Source organism: Tigriopus californicus, chromosome 6 (genome assembly GCF_007210705.1).
Source record: "Tigriopus californicus strain San Diego chromosome 6, Tcal_SD_v2.1, whole genome shotgun sequence".
Lineage (NCBI taxonomy): Eukaryota > Metazoa > Arthropoda > Copepoda > Harpacticoida > Harpacticidae > Tigriopus > Tigriopus californicus.
In genome coordinates this window covers 8,551,103-8,571,349 of record NC_081445.1, presented here as the reverse complement: position 1 = coordinate 8,571,349, position 20,247 = coordinate 8,551,103, and the positions used below count along the sequence as shown (strand labels likewise).

The 20,247-nt window shown below is 38.8% G+C and overlaps 1 protein-coding gene across 1 annotated transcript; it reads left to right on the top strand.

Annotated features, from left to right (window-relative positions):
• The first annotated feature begins 5,741 nt into the window (after positions 1–5,741).
• Positions 5,742–16,932, top strand: LOC131881944 (glutamate receptor-like). The gene is made up of 10 exons (XM_059228937.1): positions 5,742–6,101; positions 7,163–7,556; positions 11,938–12,075; positions 12,180–12,303; positions 12,655–12,862; positions 13,500–13,634; positions 13,918–15,049; positions 15,116–15,188; positions 15,260–15,495; positions 16,548–16,932. The coding sequence occupies exons 1-7, from the start codon at positions 5,899–5,901 to the stop codon at positions 14,069–14,071; spliced, it is 1,356 nt and encodes a 451-aa protein (XP_059084920.1). The 5' UTR covers positions 5,742–5,898; the 3' UTR covers positions 14,072–15,049; positions 15,116–15,188; positions 15,260–15,495; positions 16,548–16,932.
• Positions 16,933–20,247: the final 3,315 nt, after the last annotated feature.

Below are 20,247 nucleotides of genomic sequence, written 5' to 3'. Positions count from 1 at the left end.
TTCTCCACCAGACTTGGAGTCCAGTTTGACTTTTGAAAGCCATATAGGTTGCTTGCCAACTTGACAATCCACGCTACTAGATAATACAACAATTATAGCTTTAACTGGCCGGGAAATTCTGTCATAAACAACTTTGAATGATCAGTAACCCAAGTTCTCAAGTGCATTTGCGACCATTGTGTTCAATAATCAGTGTTGAAGGACCATGTCGAATAGGTTCCCTCATGCATAAAAATTGGCAATCCCCGGGAGAGATTTGAAATTTCTATTCCGGACGCAAAGACAGCAGCCATCAAAATCGGCAAAAATCACAGCATCGGTTATTTTTTTGTACCTATTTGGGCCCAAGCGCCATCTTTTGGATATGTGAGGATGTATCAAACGTAAAAGTGACGTAGCCTTCTCCTCCAACAATTGAAATTCTGTGTCAAACCGAGCCCAAAATGCAAAAGATGAAAGGAAGTGTCTAAGAGGTAAAAATATCTTAATTGCATAATATTTAAGAACATCAATGATAACAAAAGTACCTACAGAGACCATCAAAGGAAACTTCATAACTTAGTTTCAAAGCAAAACAGCATTGTTAGCAATGTTTATATCAAAAATACAGCTTTTGAAGTTGAATTTTGCATTGAAAATGTATTCAATTGGTCCTCTTCAGGGCAATCATCAAACTACTTTGGGCACTCCATTTCATTACAAGTTTTCAAGCTATTTCAGTGTATAATTGCAATTACTGCAAAATCAACAATTACGTCAGCTGCTGTTTTGCGGATTTCCTTACCGCTCCTGGGAATGGGATACCCAGGGTTTCAAGATAAATGAGAAGAGTTTTTTATGGTTGTTAAGGAAAATGCAAATCTTGATTTTATGGCCAAAATGACAATTCAGGAGAAGGGTAAACGCATTCGGCTCAATTGATATCTGATATCACTGGCCTCAGCTTCAATTGGCTTTATTCATGTGGAAAGATGGATCCACTCAAGGAAAATCAGGTCATTATGGAAGATGCAAATCTTGATTTTATGGCCAAAGTGATCATTCAGGCGAAGAGTAAACGCATTCGAGATCTTGAGGAACAATTGAACCTTTACCAAAATGGATCTGTGGAATTAAAATCCAGCCTTTCTGTGCAAAGAAGAAGAAAAGAGCGAACGATTGAAGGAGGCAAGCCAAGAGAGGGGATATTTGGTTACTATTAGAGCGAACCAAGCTGGACAAAAAGTTTTGGGGCAAATGCTTTCTGAAATATTTGGTTGATTTCGCTTTTATTTATTTGAAGATGATTTGTAAAAATATATTTATGTGCAAATATTTCACTGTTTTAACATGTTTAATAAACGTAGATTATCTTGACAATCTAGACGGTTTGTTATTTGTGTCCGTCGATTTTTTTTTCAGTCACTATTTATGATCATTTGGTTGAGACCGTGAAAGGATAACTCGACCTCATAGACAACTCGATTCCGGTGGACAAATTGATCCAGTAGACAAAACGTGTAGTCCATTGGGTCGAGTGGTCTTGGGTCAAGGTGTGCAATGTGCTGAATTGTTTTAAAACAATTCATTTGATCATAATGTATAATAAAGCTTTTAACTAACTTCTTGCTAATTGTATGTAAGTCGTTGGTACCTTTAATTGAAGGACGCTAATAAATGCAAACAATCGTGTTCATATTGGCATTAGGGAAGGTGACATGTTATGGCTTAATGGTTAGCTCAGTATCCAGCTACAAATAGCCGTCCTCAACAATCCTCGTGCCACCTGCGTCACATCTCTTCATTTCTTTCACATAACTGGAAAAATATCAAATCAATTCATCTGAGATTGTAAGATTTTAGCATGCATATTATTGACATTTCCATTTCTATTTTTTTTTTACTTTTTGCATGTGTTTGACCATTCATTTACTTGTCTAACAAATAGCTTGACCACAAGTACCTATAAAACAATGCAAATGCTTACAATATGTTCTTCATTCGAAAACTGAGGCGTTAAACGCATTTGATATTATGCAGGAGGTGACGCATTGACTGCACTTAATGGTTTAATGAAAGAAGAGATGACATTATTTTACAAGTCGATTCCTCGAGTCATAAACCCAAGGATTTAGGATGGGTCAGTCTTTCAGCTTTTGACTCTGAGAATGAACTTGTATTCATTTGCAGATCTTATTACCTTTCATTTCCTTTAGCAGACTTCTTTGCCGCTACTGGGAATAGGATCCTAAGTAATTCAAGACGAAAAGCTTATTCATTTTACTTCACGTTATATTCATAAATTATCTAATCTGATCCACCAATGGATTAGAGTTGGCACATCTGGTTAGTGTAAAGCACATGCCTAGGAGACCCTGGATTCAGAGACCCACGAGGTTTGACAAGTGGCTCCGCTTCAAAAATGTATGCCATCAGTGGAACTAAAAGTTTCCAAACATATTTTGAAGTGATGCGGTGTATAAGAAAGATTTATATCATAAGGACCATTGAATATTTTCTTCGACACTGACAAATATTACTTGAAGACAAGCTGATTCATGGATATGGCATTTTAGATTATTGCTACTATTTAGTTGCTTTTTTAATCCTTTCTGAACCCATTTCTACATAATATTAGATACCTATAATATCTCATTAAATTATTCAGATTAACATTATCACATGTGAGCTTCCTGAGCCTATCAAGAAACAAATCCCTTTATACTTTTAAAATGTAATTCCTTGAATATAGTTGTACTTTCTCTTTTGAAGTGCTCTAGTCCAACTTGAGACTGGCAGCATGCGAAAGATCAGCGTGTCAAGTAGTACATTCTATTGAGAAATACCACACTAATTCAATTCTAATGACAAAAACCAAAAGCACTCTTAACCCTGTGGAATGAGTTGGTTGAGTCCATGGTGGATCAAGTTTGTCATAAATCATTCAAAGCTTTGCCCTATTATGCAATGCAAACGTGTGACCTCTTTTAAGAAGCAACTGACTCCCTGTTGAGAAGGTTTCCAAACAAAGCCCATGTTCGTTGACAATTGCTAGTCTATCAGATCGGTCGAATTTGATGACGCATACTCGACCTCGCGCATCTATGCCTAAAGCATCTATACACAGGCCTGATAAGGAATTTTGATCAATTTATTTTCCAAATCTAACTTAATCAACACCCACACATTACCCACAAATCTTTGACGGAAGCAAATTGACCATTGAAGGAAACTGAGAAAGAAGCGATTTGAACTTCACATCGTTCGGACTAGCCTAGTTTCTCGAAGGCTTGAAGATGCTCTCAAAACGCACGTTAAGCCTCTACGGTGAATATAATTGACCCTAAATCCTGGGTTGGGATGCTTTTGAAAACGCACAATATCGGATGCCTTTCGCACCTTCGCTGAGTACTGTACAATCCCAACCTTACTAGCCTCTCCCAATACGAGAGCTCTCTCATTCCTGTGATGTTCCTAATGAAACATCTTTGGACCTGCTCGAGCTTTTGCAAACCTGCTGAACTAATTGGAGCCCAAATGAGCGAGGTATATTCAAGATGTGGCTGAACAATCGGCTTGTACAGAGTTAGCATTGTGATACCATCTCTGGACTTAAATGTCCGATAGATCCAATCACATATTGGAAAAACTTTGCCCTCTTTCAACTGGATATGCTCGTCGAACTTTCCATTCTTTTGGAGTACTGTTCCCAAATCCTGTATGGGCAAGACTTGCTGAATAAGACTTGCTTCCCTCTGTCATTTACTGGCGGAGTATTTATTGGCCTTGACTCAAAGGTCAAAAGGTTATTTATGTCATTTTTCCCCAATTTATTACGTAATTTTAGCTGTCTTGGAAACAATGACAAGATTATGCATTTTGTTGATTAAATGATTTTCTTGTGGATATTTTTTTCTTCTTTTTGTAGATTTGTGGTTATCATGAAGACATCAAAATGTCACGACATATTGCAAGCAACCGCAATAATGTTCCACAATTCAGCCATATTTAGTTATACCTGTGTGACTTCAATCACTCCTGTTTCAGTCCTTTTGGGAGATAAGTCAAAACTGGGGAGACAGCTCCATTTCCAAACCTATTTTTGTCAAAAATCATGTAAAAGGTCGGAAAATTTCCAAAATATGAGAACTAAATAGATTGACCACCCTTCCCTCCACACTTTAAAAACAATCCTGTGATACCATTTTATTTTTATTCATTAACTAAAATAACAATTCCGGTTGCAACTTGCTTTCGAGGTTTAGTTACGACAAAAGAAAGCTTTCACAAAAGCATTCTTGTGATTCTTTTTCAGCTTACCAGTGCTTGAATTTTCATAAACTTATCTGCAACTTTTTTCCCACCTTTGGAATTTCGTATTTTTATCGACATTGTCGAACATTCTTAACTTTAATGCCATAGAGCCTTAGAGCCATAGCCTTAGAGACTACTAGTCCGCCTTAATGTGAGGGCACCCCAACTCCAGGAGCAACAGTTTCACCTTTCAATTAGGTGGTTAATCAGAGATTAAGTGAAGCATCATGTTTTTTATGCCATTTATATCAAAAAGCTACCAATCATTCAGTACAATATAGTTTTCAAAATGCACTATATTAGATGCCATCAAGGATTGTAGGTTTATTTAGCTTGGTGTTGAAAACGCTATCGATACATGTCAGCTGAATTTCCATCAAGATAGTACCACGTCATGTCAATCAATCATGTTCATACTAAACGCAATCAATTGTTAATGAACAATCCATGCAACAGGCAAGTTTGATACCTGTTTAGTTACGTTTATATGATATGAAGTTTTTGGTTTACGAAAAAAATCATGTCTTTCTGTTACGGTGTCCTCTTGAATATTTTAAGTCTTTCTGATTGACTGAAATGCTGATAGGCTTCCAAGGAAAATATTAATTGCCTATGAACCTTTGCACGGATATTCCTTGAAAATGCACTGAATCGGTCTTAAAAGAATTGCAAGAAAACTATGGAACATCAGCAAGCTTGTCATTGAGCCAGTTTGTAGAAGAGGAGATCTCAAGTAAGAAGATTTTGCCATCATTGAGGAAAGGTATGGGACGGGTCACGGATTTCTAGAGAGGTGGGCTGCAAAAGGAAGTAAAATTGTCATATCTCCTAAACCGTTCACTTTACTCCAAATGAACACTTGATACAACCACAAAATCTTGTCGAAGAGTTGAACTTGGCCAAGTTTGGGGACAAAACTATGCTTAGGGAACTCAGGAGATATGTCCAAAGTTATCTAATAAACAATGCACAACATTCCAATTTTCGGCCTGCTCTTGCTCAGCTACATAAGCTTTTGACAACATAACTTTGAAACTTACCACTTTACAAGTAAATGGTATAAAAATCACCTGTCTTTAATGGAAGAGATCTACATTCCTGAGTGGCTTAAAATTGATATGACCGAGAGCAGGCCGATTTGGCGGGAAGCTCGTTCACAGTCCATATTTCTAGAAGTTCGTGGACAGGTAGAGGCTTAAAAGAAGTTTGAAACAAACTTACAATTGCATCCCTACGATTTGGGTAAATTACTTGGAAAGCTAAAACGGTATCAGAAGAATAGGAAATGCCCTCAGGAAGGAATGACCTACTTGAAAATTCATTGACAAATTGAACATTAATGTTTGAATGCCCCGCGTATCAACGGAAGGTTTTTTGTTTCTTCTACTCAAGTACTCAAGGGTACGTCTTAACATGCGACTCGTCCAAAGATACGTGAACTACTCTTCATTGAAGAGTCCGAAGAAGCAGTCGTAAATCTACTCAAGCGTGACCACTTATTCACCAGGAAATTACTATTGCGAATATTCATATCATTGGGGGTGGCTTTACAATGTCAAACTCATAAATCCAGGATTGATTCTAGATATTTATCTTTGAATTAAAATGGTTCAAGCCTCAACATACCACCTGTTCCATTGGAAACTGGTCATGAACATCGTGTTCCACGTCACTTTTGGAAAAGTGGTATTACCGCCAGTCAATTTTTTAAGTGATTTTGCGAGCGAGAACAGTCTTCTTGGTCATGTTATCTATCTACCTTTAAGTAAACACCGACACGAAATCATTCCATATCGCCAACAAGCAAGGTAATGTTTCAGTGAAGCAGATTATAATGGTGCAAAAAAGTGGGACTGGTCAAAAATGCACTTCAAAAGTTTAAAAAAAGGCTTTTGATTTCTCCAGAGCCTAATGTTGTGACATCTTAGTTTTTGATGAGATGCTCATAGGCTCTTGCTCCTGTTTCCGCCACTTCAGTATTGTAGCCTTAAATGGAATGATCAATGATGACCTTTGGGTCGATGGCATTAGATACTTCACTTGTAAATAATGGAAGTCACGATATTGCACAGGTTTGGTCCATGAAGGATATAGGGGCGGTCCTCCAATAGAACAGAAAGTTTTATGAGCACATTCAGCTCAAGTGAGGTAAAGCTTTTCACATGTGTGGTTGGATGTATCTTATGTATCGGATGCTCAGTCGTGAAATAGTATCACAACTCATTAGTATTACTAACGTTATACAATTCGATTAACCGGTCACATTTTGAATATACCATGCCAATTTAAGCTCCACAGACTCGTATGTAGGTCAGTAGGTTTGTGCACAAGGTAGAAAAATTGGTAAGACGTTTTCGTAAAAATATTGCAGATTAGATAGAGATTTAGTTGGGAGGGAGAATAGAAAGGTTGGGACTTGGGACTACAAAAAATTCAAAGGAGTGAAAAGTATATTTTTAAGTATTCATGAGCTTTGTCCCAACTCAGGATTTAGGGCCAATTCTAGTGACCGTAGAGGCTTAGTGTGCGTTTTGAGAGCACCTTTAAGCCCATGAGAATCCAGGCTAGTTCGAACAATGAAGTCCACATCTCTTCTTTCTCTGGCTCCTTCATTGTTTAATTTGCTTCCCTCTAATACTTGTCAGAACATGTGGGCGTTGATTCCATACTGTGTTTTAAGTCAGACTTGAAGGACGTCTGACCAAAGAAATATGCTTACACCTCTACTCTTGAGATTGGCAAGTATTTCTTTCTTGTGAAAAGAAGAACCATTTCAATTCAATTAGGGTGGAATTTGAGAAGCCTAGTTGGTTGTCTTGTCAGAGGTTGCAGAGAACCATATTTTAATTGTGCAATTTTCGTTGTCCAGGAACCTAATGATGAAGATCATTGACGTTAACCTCGCCTCTCCCACAATTGATGCCAGACCCAATACTCCGGATCTTCACGTGGCGTTGGATTTGCAATCTACACTCAGTTTTCTAACTCAAGCCTTCAAGTGTCAGGTCACCAACGAGATCTGGCTCATTGACATGAATGGGATGGAATTTTCCAAAGTACAGAGTCTCATGAACTCTTTGAGCATTGACTTGGACGATCAAATCTATCTGTTTGATGCTCAGCTGAATAAAACTGTTATCTATGAAACCTATAAAATATCCCACAGCCATGATGCCAAATTGAAGGCCGTGGGATTCTGGACCAACTCATCTGGTCTTCATGTGACCGAAAGAGAAATTTGGAAACGCCGAATGGATTTGGGGGTAAGGTTTATTTGCTGGCTTTATTTGATACAAACCATGGCAATTGATCATGGCAACTGAAAGGCTGGAAAAATAGCCTACAATTAAGGCCCTAAGTAGGAATGGATTCCAAAATCAGTGTTACCCTAATCCGTTGGCCCATTAAAAAGCACTTGGTCATGAGATGATTATGAGTTAGTACTTACTTAGTATCTAGTCAAGAGGGCTAGTCAGAGAAACGACACTCACGAGATTTCTGAGATTTTTTTGGCTCCCTCTCGGCTGCCTGGTGTGTGCGATGGGGATCGGCTTTGAACACATTTAGTCACGTGATTCTCAAAATTTAGTTCCGAATTCAGGGAGTCAGTGAGTTGATGGCTCGTTTGTCTGCTTTGGTTGAAACTGAGTAACGCAAGAGAAGTCGATCAGCCCGACACCCTGCTGCCCAACTACCAAAATGTGTTCAAAGCAAAGTCTCAAGTGGTTTTGTTGGAGGTACTTTTCTCCGACAAGCCCTCTAATCTAGTCTAATTCGGCAAAATGAATCAAATGAAACAGGGAAGGAGTTACTAAGCGAATTTGTAATGTTTATAAATTAAGTTTTGAGGTTTCGAAAAATAAACTTAGGAGTTGAAAATGATAAGATAGACCGTATGATACTACAGCTAATCTTAAGATGAAACGGTGAAGATAGTTTTTGCAAATATGTTATTTGTAAAACGTACGTTTCCTTTGCCTTTTGTGGGGTAGCATTTTTTATGACATCGATTATTTAGTGGAGTGTTGCACATCTAAGGCTGTCAAGTTTCAGTTTGTAATTGTATCTCAGATAGGCATTGATAGAAATTCGATATTAATCGTCATGAAAGGTTGCTCGAGTGCATTTTCTATTGATCAAGCAAAATGGTAATTCATAGCTAGGGCTCAGAATGATAAGTATTCATGTGATATTGTTTGCATGGCCCACCTTTTCAACAATATTTTTCTTACGTCATTCCATGCTTTATGCCCTAATATAACGCAGTTGTATGGACACTTTGGTCACGGTCTCATTTGATTGCCGATTTTTTGTTACACTCTTTTTACGTTTATTGGGACAGGCTAGTTTGGGCACCGTATTGGTAGAGACATCCGCTTTCCATTTTGCGAATCCTGGTTCGATCCCAGGCTAGCCGAGTTCAAGCTTCTTTGCCGTACTTAATTGCAGCATAAGTTGCTGCTTTAACAACTTAAATGGGCGAACCTGCGGTTATTCCCGAGGGTGAGGTAATAATTAATGTTGGCTGTGATGACAAAGCTGGAATATCCCTCAATTGAGACACCCATCATTCAGATGGCAGGCCTAGCGAGAGAGCTGGCATTTGACTCCGTAAGAAACAAACAAACAAACGTCTACTGGGACTGTATTCCCCAGTAGAATTAGATAAAAAAGTCTTATTCAGCTTTTATTGCATTTTGACTATTTATTTGTACATATGTCAGGGTACAGTGTGATTTGTGATCGCTGTTATGGTTATGGACACAAAATGCACAAAAATGTGTCAAACAAATAGCTGATGAAAAAAGATCGATAAAACAGAGCAATTTATCAAGATTTTATCAAATCTATGAAGAATCTGGTCAACTTTGCTTAAAACATCTTCAACTAACTTCAAAGTCGCACTTTAGAGATATGAAAATATGAGAAACTTTCCCTCTTTGGGCCTTTGGTCTTTTGTACTTTTGGGTAGATGCGGTGTTACGGTCGGAAGGTTGAACATTGACCGGCCACCAAAGCTAGCATTACAACCGTTAGTATTTGTTTCCGAAATACCATCCCCCTTTTAGCCATTCAGCTGTCACCAATGAGCTCTGAAAACGAGTCCACTTGCCTAGCTCTCATTGCAATCTCTAGGCCTTGCTTCTTCTATGGTTTATGGGTTAATTTTATTTCTTTGCTGACCAAAAAACTAAATTAAGATTTGTCCCTAGGCGGAGATACAGTTTAGTTGCGATGAATCCTTGGTCATGGCTTATCATTTTATTTTAGATTGCAATTTCAGAACCTTCAAAGAAAGAACTGCAATTTTGGAACTTGAGATATGAGTCGGCACAGAGGTATAATTTTACAAAACTTTAAATGCAAGATAAAAATAGCTTTTTCTCAACCCAACGATGATTAATCCCATAAAAAGAATAATCCGTCTCTCTTTGACTTATTTGTTTGTTCGGAGTCAGAGGACAGCGCTCTCGCTCGGCCTGACATCTGATGATGGATGTCCCAATTCAGGGATTTTCCGCTCCGCTGTCACAGCCAAACGTGCAATATTAATTATTACTAGGCTCCGACAAAATATGTTGGATTTTTGGCCCAAATATGTCATTTATATGTTGCTTAAAACAACCCATATATGTTAATTTTATGTTAACCAAAAACGTTTCGGTTTGTTGTTTCTGTCCCGTTTATTTTTCCTAGCATAAAAACTAGATCCGGCCAAAACTTGCAGATAAATATTGTCTTTATTGACAGCAAATTTGCATTAAAACTTAAAAAAAATTACACAAAAATTTACAAATGAACTTTCCAAAACTTAGGCAACAACACGTTTGAGGGGGGGTAGTTTTGCCTTCCATATTGTTATATGTCTCCTCTAGTCAATCTGCTCTCCTTCCTCAATCCATACTCTTAATGATCCATCGATTTCTCTGCATTAATACATGTCCCTCAAGGCAATAAACAAGTAGTCAGAAACTGCCTCACTTTAATATGGCACAGTCGGTTTGAGCCAACCTACATGGCCAAAGCACGGGAAGACGCCGACCATACGGGAAAAATTGCCCACTGGATGGAAGAATTACCCACTAAATGGAAGAATCGTCCACTGGATGGAATACCCGTCCACCGGATGGAACACCCGCCCACCAGATGGAAAACCCTCCCACCAGATGGAAGAATTGCCCACCAGATGGAATACTGGCCCACCAGATGGAATCCCGCCCACCGGACAAATACCCAATCAACATAAATACCCACTCAACGGACGAATACCCACCCAATGGACGTATTCCCACCCAATGGACGAATACCCACCCAACAAACAAATTCCCAACCAATGGATGAATTCCCACCCAACAGACAAAGCTTGCCTACTAGACCAATGCCCGCCAACTAGAACCAATGCTTGGGATGAAGATTATTCTAGTCTCATTATCAATTCTAGTCACTAAGTGTTATTACCCAGCCTGCCCCCCCCTCATGTTCTGGTCTTCTATAGTCAATCTGCTCTCCCCCTTCAATCCATACTCCTAATCATCCATCCATTTCTCTGTATAAATACCTACCCCTCAATACAATAAACAACTAGTCAGGAAATAGCTCACAACCCTCTAACACATATCAAGCAACACATAGATGAAAAGAAATATTACATTATAATAGCTTCAAGCACCGGTAATTGAACCTGCTATCCCTAAGAAGCATATTTTTGCCATGTCCATGCTAGGTCCTTATTACTAGACCTTGATAATAAAAACAGCTGCCATTTTTTTGTTAGTTGGGAAAAATGAAAAAAAGTTGGAAAATATGCGAAAAAGAATGCAAAAAATAGCAGGTACGAAAAAGTTGAGAAAAAATGGGAAAAATTATGTTGGGAATAAACGAAAAAAGATTATGAATTGCAAAAAACGTTGCTGCCATGGCCAAAAGGTCATTGTTAGTCCTGTATATTGCCTTTTTCTGCTGCAAAATTTAAGGAAAACATTTGCATATACTGGGTGATATATTGAGCTTCTTCATTTTATTGACAAGAAATTAAATCCTCTTTTTTGCAATGCTTGACATTAAGACACCTTTTAAGTGATTCCGATGTTGTGGTACAGTATGAATTTGATTCTTTTCGAGAGTCTAGTGCTATTGATTAGGGCATTTTTGCTCACTTAATGATTAGATTTGTGTCCTATGTAATCCACAACTAAATAAAGTCCTTGTTCTCAGAAGTCATCTTTCTGTTTGTTACGCATCATCACAGGAAAAAAAGAAAAAGGTCAAAAAATTGAAAATGGACAAGAATATTTTTTTGGGCCCCAAAATCCCAAAATATGTGAAAAACTTTTTTTTGGTAACAACATTTTTGGTATGACTCTAATTAAAACTTATTTTTCCGGCACATATCTATTACCAAAGCAAATTGGAAAATTGATTTCATTCTCATTAGAAGGAGCATTAATTTTCATGTGTCAACTTACTCCATTCATTAACTCCATCACTGTCATTTTCTTTTCAAGTTCCTGCCCTGCCGTTTCTGCTTCCAATAATTTGGACCTTTTTCATATGCCAATCACAGAAATTATGAATCTTTTCGTACCTGTAGACTGCGCGTCGTTCCCACTCCTTCAAAACGTATCTAAAAATTATCAATTTCAGGGCCATCAGTTTAAAATTGCCAGCATGGTTTCTCCTCCTTACATCACCTCCATGATTCCAATCACTGTTTCCAATTCAGGAATCCCAATGGACTATTCGTTGGGTGGCATGTTCGCTGATGTCTTCTTTAACCTTCAAGTAAGCTCATTTAATTGATCAATGTTTTACACTTACTCTCAAACAATGACTGTAATGTAATCATTCGCATTTTTATGAGTGCCTTTAAGGTTGAACTCTTTCAGGAAATCCTCAATTTCACTTTCCAAGTAACCCAACCTCCCGACGGGGAATGGGGAGCAATTCTGGGTGAAAGCCAGGGTTGGTCAGGAATGATTGGAATGCTTCAGAACAAAGAAATAGACATGGGTAAGTAAGGAATTATCTTAACAGCACTAGCAATGATAACTATCTTCTTAACACTTTATGGCTGACGTACAAATGAGAAGAAAAAGAGTTAAAATAGCCAAAGCACTTTTGAAAATCCCTTAACTCCTGCAAACAAGTGCACTTTACTTACCAAATCAAGTGGTTTTGCTCGTCTTTTCAGAACCACCTGTTTATGTTCCACTGTCTATTTCTTTCAGTTCATTTAAATTTCATTTGAATGCAAAACGAAAAGACTGAAAGAGTTACCCTCACTCTCCTTGGGATTAGGATGTACCGAAATGCAGTTTTTGAGAGGTTCTAAAGCGGGACCTTGGCTTTCTTTCTTTTTAGCCATTGCAGATTTCACGGTCACCAAAGAACGCTCCTCTGTGGTCAGCTTTGCTGAGCCCATCGCACAAATATATCACAGTTTGTTCATTAAAAATCCATCCGGCACGCCCCATTATGGGGCGTTTGTGGAGCCATTGCATTGGATGGTATGGCTGACCTTAATCCTTTTCATAGTGATGACTCCTCCTCTGTTGTGCTTGACTGTCAGGTAACTTTGATTGGGATCAGATCAATGCATTTGTGTCAAATAATCCATTAAATTAGGTCAGATTTGGTCCCCAGTAAAACCGTCAACTTATTATTCCACAAGCAGATCTATGGAGAATACTGTGAAAATTACGATCAAATGATCAAAGTATTATCAGCTACATTGTTTTGATTTCGCCATTTGAGAAAAAGTTTTTTAATGGTTGATTGGGTGAGGAATTCAGAACTTCAGGATCTGGCAAATAAAAGCATGTTAACTTATCAAAAGTTCTTGTAAAAATATATGTTAGTCATCCTTTGTGTCAAAAATCATTGTTTTCCCCTTTAATTGATCCGTTGTTTGCCATATCATTTGATTTGGCCAATCAGATAATTTGTCAAGGAAATTATTTTGCCCTAACAGATGCTCTTAAAATTTTTCGGGTTTCTTCTCCAACGCAAGTGTCTTCATGACTTTTTTGCCCTCACAATTTAGTTTTACGGCTGATCAATTCGTTCGCAATTGAAGCTTGTGCTCACGAAGCCTCGTGCATTTAACCTATTTATTAGTTAGCTTATGTCTTTTTCTCACGCCCATTCTCGATTGCAATCACTGACTTCAAATCATTAACATGCTAATTCCTATTTTATCTACTTAGCTTTGGGTCGTATGACCAGTATTGGCGGGAGTTTACGTTGGGAAAATCGTACGTTTTTACTGCGGGTGCGATGACTTTTGCACGAGCGTGGGATATCACCCCAACTTCATGGAAAGCGCGATGTGCGTTCTTCAGGTATTAGTACAAAAAATACAACCGTATTCTTAGCATATGATGGATCGAACCCATTTCTAGTTAGCACAGGTCCCTACTAAGGAAAATGATGTTATCTCTTTAAAGAAGATGATGGCGCTAGAATAAGTTGTTTCTTATGGTTTGCATGCAACAAGAGGGGACAAAGTACAATTCTTCAATAATGTTATAAATAGAATTACATCTCTTCCAGCTTATTAATATGATAAATTGGTCAAAAGTGCAAAGATCACCAAAGTCGATATAAGAATTTTCTTTTGCATAGCCTAATGTTTGGTGGAACGTTGGTGTTCTGGCATTGGGAAGCCATGTTGATCTCTTTTTTGGCTACTCGTGTTATCGTGCTCCCGTTCAATTCACTTCAAGGACCGACCAATTTCATCTTGAAATGCCAGCTCACCTTATTCAAACTCGATTAAATTGCATGGATTGCCATTAATTTTGCCCACGAATGAAGTTGAGCAAGAGGCAGGCAATTGAGTTTAGTTTTATAAATTTCACTCTTGAAAAAATATATATTTTTTTCTTAATTCATGAGAGTGTAAAAATCATCGAAATGAAATATGCCCCGATTGCCCTTGAATATTTTTGCCACTCAATACAGAAATGGTATTAAAATTTGATTTTCCCTTCAAGGAACACATCTCATTCTTACCATCTGATAAAAAGAAATCGATAAGCCACACACAAGGTTAGGGCCCCAAATCCCACGGCAATTAAAAACCCCAGACGTGTGTTTCGCCAAACGTAAAACATGATTACAAAACACTCCCCAACCAAAATTCACACCTGCAAAATGTCCGCCAACAAATACACGTAGTTATGAAGTGCATCTGCAGTGCAAAGCAAAGTCGTAAGTTTGACTGGCAAGGTTGCAAGGTTAATGAGCTTTACATAGGCATTTCATTTTTATACTTTACTTGTTTCATAGAGACGTGCATAGGTGCCCTAAATCCTTTGAGGATACTCAACTTCATAGTGAGACGAGATGGGCCAAATAGAAATTATTCCCACTAACGCAGTGAGTGACTTCATTCCCTATAAATTCAAGTTTTCTCGAAGCGAATTATTTTGAGCTATTCGTTCATAGCTTGTTGGATACTTAAAAAAATAAAAACTTCCAAAAATGTCGCAACAAAGCATTAATAAGCTATAGATACTTCAATAAAAAGCAGAACTAGATAGTCCTCTTATTCGAGAGTTTTGGTTTGATGGGCATTTCGAGATGACTCCCGATCGTTCAAATCGGAAAACAGGCCTCGTGGATGAGTCAGATTTCCGAATCAGTTTATCACCAGGAACATCTTATATGGATGCCTTCAAACAAAGCCAAGATCCAATCTGGCAAAAGGCGTGGAAAGACCGAATTGAGCCATATTTGTCAAGCTATTCGAACGGTATGACTATCATTCTAAGAGTAGAAATTACCCCTAAATATCAATTCAGCCGACATCTTTCTGCAGATATTGAGGGACAAACTCGCCAAGTGATACAAGACACAGGTTTGGCCTTCTATGACAATTTCTTTGCAGTAAGGTAAGAACTGATGGAATTTTCACTTTGTGACTTCTAATAGTCGCCATGGTTTTTAAATCTTCTGTCTTTAGAACATTGGAGAAGTATGGGAACTGTGAAGTAATCGCTATTCCAGCCAAATACGATGTAAAACCCTATGCATACGCTTTTGCCAAGAATTCGCCTTATCTACAGTTGTTTAATCATTACTTGAAACATTTGAGAGAACGAGGAACGACCAAGAACATTTTGGACAAATATGAGAGCCGACCTCAAATTTGTCCGGACTACAGTGGGAAAGCTTTGGGGCTGAACAATTGTTTTACAGGTAACAAAATCAAAACACGTTTTCAAGTTGACGTCATTAATTTCCGAGGCTATCGCCATCTACCGTTCAAAGGGCCGATTTCTCGAAAAGTGGCTCATTTGAAATTACATATTTGTCTTAATTTCGAACGAATTTAGCGTTTCAATTCCATTCAGTGTGATCAAAGAACGGTTAAGCTTACTCATGCTTTCAAAAGTTTACGCATTAGACCTTTGCCATTGATAAATTCAACAAATCAATGGCTTGTTTAACAGACTTATGTACTGATTCAGACATGAGGGTCCTCAGGCGGAACTAGCTTGGAGAAAAAAGGGAGAACTCCATTTTTTGGCTTCCTTCCTCTTTGAATGCCCTCCCTTACTAGTTTCTTTGGATTTAACCCGGTCACTTTCTGTGACTCAGAGCTTGACTTTTAGATGGCGGGACAATAGCACCATCAGAAAAGCCTCATCGCGGCCAGATTTTCGTAATTTTTTCATCTTGAAGCCATATATTCAAAAGCTATTTTCAAATGACTTCACAGTAATAGCTAGTTTTTCAAAGTCGCTGAATTTTTCCTCTTACAAGCATCTTATCTTCAATGACATGCAGGGTCTTGCAAATGATATGTTACTAATGATTGGGAATATTGCGCACTGATGCATGAATAAATAAAGCAAACCTTATGGCATCCATGTCACAAGTGAAGCTCGAGTGAAGGTTTATTGCTCTATCATTTCATCCTTTCATAACATGTAGACTTTTATGTTGTGCTAAAAAAGTGTGAGTTGCTTCTCTGTTTGTTCTGGAACCACAATTTTCAGATTTAGCCCTTGTCTACCTACAATCCTAAATCTAAAATTTGATTACTAAATGGATTCTTGCCCTTGTCTAACAAACACAGATTTTACTTAACAAGTCACCATTCAACATAAAGTCGGCCAAAATATATCCTGAAACTGCACCATCCTTTATATGCACGTAGGAAGAGCAATACTTATGTATTGTTAAAAAAGTAACCAGTGGTTTAGAGATTCTCACAGAGGAAATTCAATCATTTTGCTTCCTTCCAGCTTTTGTGTGCCTCTTGTTGGGATTGATAATAGGCAGTGTGTTTTTGGCCATGGAGAGATCCTCTCATGGTCTCTCTCAAATCACTGGTTTAAGCTTCAATTGGCTCCATTCATACGGACAAGAGGATCCGGACAAAGAAGACCTCGAGATCCTTAACGATGACACAATCAATGTGAAAGCAAAACGTGCCATTCAAAGCAAGACTCAGCGGATTCAAGATCTTGAAGAACTCGTCGTCAAATTAACTGCGGTTAACACTCAATCTGTGGAGTCCAATCAAGGCTTCATTTATGCTGACGAGAAAAAAAACTAAATAAAACACAGACAGAGCAACAATTTAGTATCGTTAATTATCAAAAGCGGTCAATAAAGTTAAATTATTTTCATGCTTTGTTCTGTGATAAACGAAAAACAATTCAGGTCTAGGTCATTTGTTCAAATCTGATACAAAACAAATTAGGTCAATGATTCACTCCAAACTGAAGGCCTTCTTTGCTTTTTGAAATTATCCCTACTTTCAAACGGAGAATCTATGAGTTTCAATCAATTAAATGGTATTAAAAAAGCCATCTGACAATGCCCTTCAAAAAAGAAGAATGCCTCATTGAAACAAACCATTCCTATTGTTCACTCTGTCCAAAATGTCTTTCTGACATTCTTTCGTCAAGTACAATAGGCTCAATCTTCACAATTATGATAAGCTTGAGCAATGAAAAATAGCTCAAATACTTGACATCCCCTATTAGCTTTGAAATAACGAACAGAATTGAACAGTGCAGACCCGTTGTCAACCCGTCGTTTATTCATTATGAGCTAGGCTTCAGGTACGGAGAGAATGGTTGATGACCTACTCCGTCTGATCCATTTCGGTCGCAACGTGATGGAACATAAGAGTCAGTCCGTTTTAAAATATAATTGAAAATTGAACAATTAAAGTCATGTTTAATATTCTGCTCACATCACATTGTTATACCAAATATTCTATCATTGAGAGTTTTTTATCTTACTTTTGCCTCCTCTTTCTCTAGTAACTGAGGTCCTTCAAGCCAAAAAGTTGACATTCCAGTTTTTGCAAAACCTGAGAAAACCCTGAAAATAATATCTTTCTTGCGACTCTTGTTCATGTCATGGCGTAAAAATATAAAGGAAAGGTTGTGTGAGTAAGAACTGAAACTTTATTTAAACTTGACACGGAACCTTTCATATACGAACTACTACATGCCCCTTCTTTTGGATTCCAATTCAGGATATCGAATAGGGCTTCGACAATTTCTTTTGGGTCTATCGCACCCGAATCCTTTGGATAGTTAAAGTTTTGTTGAGCATGACGAATTGGAATCTTCGCCTTCAATTGTGTGGTAAGGTTTTAGCATCCGTCGATTTCGCAAAGGAATTCGTCCTTGAAAAGATATTTCATTCGATCTTCCTCCGTGGCCATCACGAATTCCATTGACAGTTCCCAGCCGATCCCAAAGGTGAGTGGATGCATGCATCTTGGACCCTTACTTTGACCCCAATTCCGAGTGGTTCAAGATCACGAGGTCGTTCATCGTATTGACAATTCTGTGAAGAAGATCGTATGAAATATCTTCTCAAGGACGAATTCTCTTGTGAAATTGACAGATGCTAAAAAACCTTACCACACAATTGAAGGCGAAGATTCCAATTCCCTGGATTCAGCCACATATTACCCCGAGACCTGTTCAGCGGTTTGCCATTAAACAGCACAATAAATTTATTTGGAATTTCCCGCAACTTTCCCATGGCACTTGGAGATGGCCTAGACGATCGCCTGAAGTTCGGCCTCAAGTGCAGCATATCTTGATTCTGTACTTGTGAGAAACCTGCTCCCACAAGTAATGAGGCGCCAGTGCTCTTGATTAGGCTTGCCGTGATTTTGCATAAGTGCGAAACCAAATCCAATGATGTGGGACGCATCCGTCCAGAGAGCAGTCGGGAGGTTCATCCTAAAATGCGCAAAGACCGGGGTAGAAACCAGCGCATATCGAGTTTCATCAAAAGCTTTCTGGTGATGCTCGATCCATTTGAATTCCGCTTTTGGAGATAATAACGTTCGAAGTGGAGACGCCAACTGAAGTAAATGAGGATGAAAGTGTGCCAACTGATTTACTAAACCGAGAAACGAGCGAAAGCCAGTCAAATTTTTCGGTACAGGGAACTTTTGGATGGATTTCAATTTTTCCGGATCTCAGACAACACCTTCATTGCTTATTTTGTGTCCAACGAACGTCGGGGTCCCTCCAATCGTAAATTTCTTTGGATTCAGGGTGATATGATACTTTCGACATCGATCCAGAATGATTCGAAGACGTGAAACCAGGACTAGGAACGTTGATCCACTGGTGAGAACATCATCTACAACTTTCATGGTTCCTGGAATACCAGCAATTGCATTGTCTCCACGCTTACAGTATTCGTCTCCCGACGAAGCCAATCCCATGGGTGCACGACACCAACAAAACCTGCCCCAAGGGGTCAAAAAAGCGGTCAAAGGTTGACTGGCTTCGTCATGGGGAACCTGCCAATAACCCTTTGGAGCGTCCATCGTTCCAATTCCAAACGATTTTGCCGAAGCATCTACAGAGCTGATGATGTCTGAAATTGATGAAAAAAGGTGTACAGGGCGGATTATATACTTGTTTAGCTCCTTGAAGTTGACAACAAGCCGCACTCCCACACCAGGTTTGGCGACAACCAGAAAAGAAGACAACCATTTAGATGGTCCAATCATTGGGCGAATAATACCCTCGGACAACATGCGATCGATCTCTGCCTTAGCCAAATCATTGCAATGTATAGGAACCTTCACCGCAGTCGTGCGTTGTTGCAGTTGATCACCTGGAGGTACGGGTCTTAAGTAAATATGCATCGGCTTTCCGAGCATTGACCTTAGAGAAGACGTATCGAAAACATCATGGTATTTTTCAAGTAGGCTTGTCATGACAAGTTCCACGTCTCGTGGTGTTGGATCCAAAGGTAAAGAGTCCAATAAGTTTTGAAGGGAATCGGTCTCGGAAAAGGTGACACACTTTGCGGGTTTGATTTGCCTCACCTCAGCAGCCTTATCCGCAACCACTAGTCCTTTTTGGATTGCTTGGCTGCAGGAAAGCGGTTCAATAAGGCCTTCCTCCAAAGCATCTCGATCATTGAGGGGAAAAAATCGGCCAATTATACGTAAATCTTTTAACGTGTGCCAACTGACCAGAATACCATCGACTTTTGGACTAGGATATGCGGTAGTGGTGGTGATGAGATCTCGAAACCGAACTGTGGACTCAACAGTTTCATGACATCGCATTTCATCGCCATTGGCAGGAAAAAGGAGCTTCCTCAACTGATAAGGTTCCATCGATTGGGATACCAATGCGACGCAATAAATTTGAACTAATGATAGTATCAGTTGCACCTGTATCTGGCACGACTTCATGAGTCATCGTTTGACCCAATTTTGTCATAAGGGTCATCACTGCAGCAGGGTCTCAGCCATACCACGGATTGCTAGGACCTTTGTACGAATGGCATTAGTGCGGCCTTTGCGTTGGAATTGACTTTGGTTGGAATACTTTTCTGGGTTCTTTTCGTTGTGAGGCGCGCCTTTGCTCACTAAACAACGATGGGATAAATGCCCTCGACCTTGGCAGCGGTGGCATTTTTTACCAAATGGCTGACAATTGACGT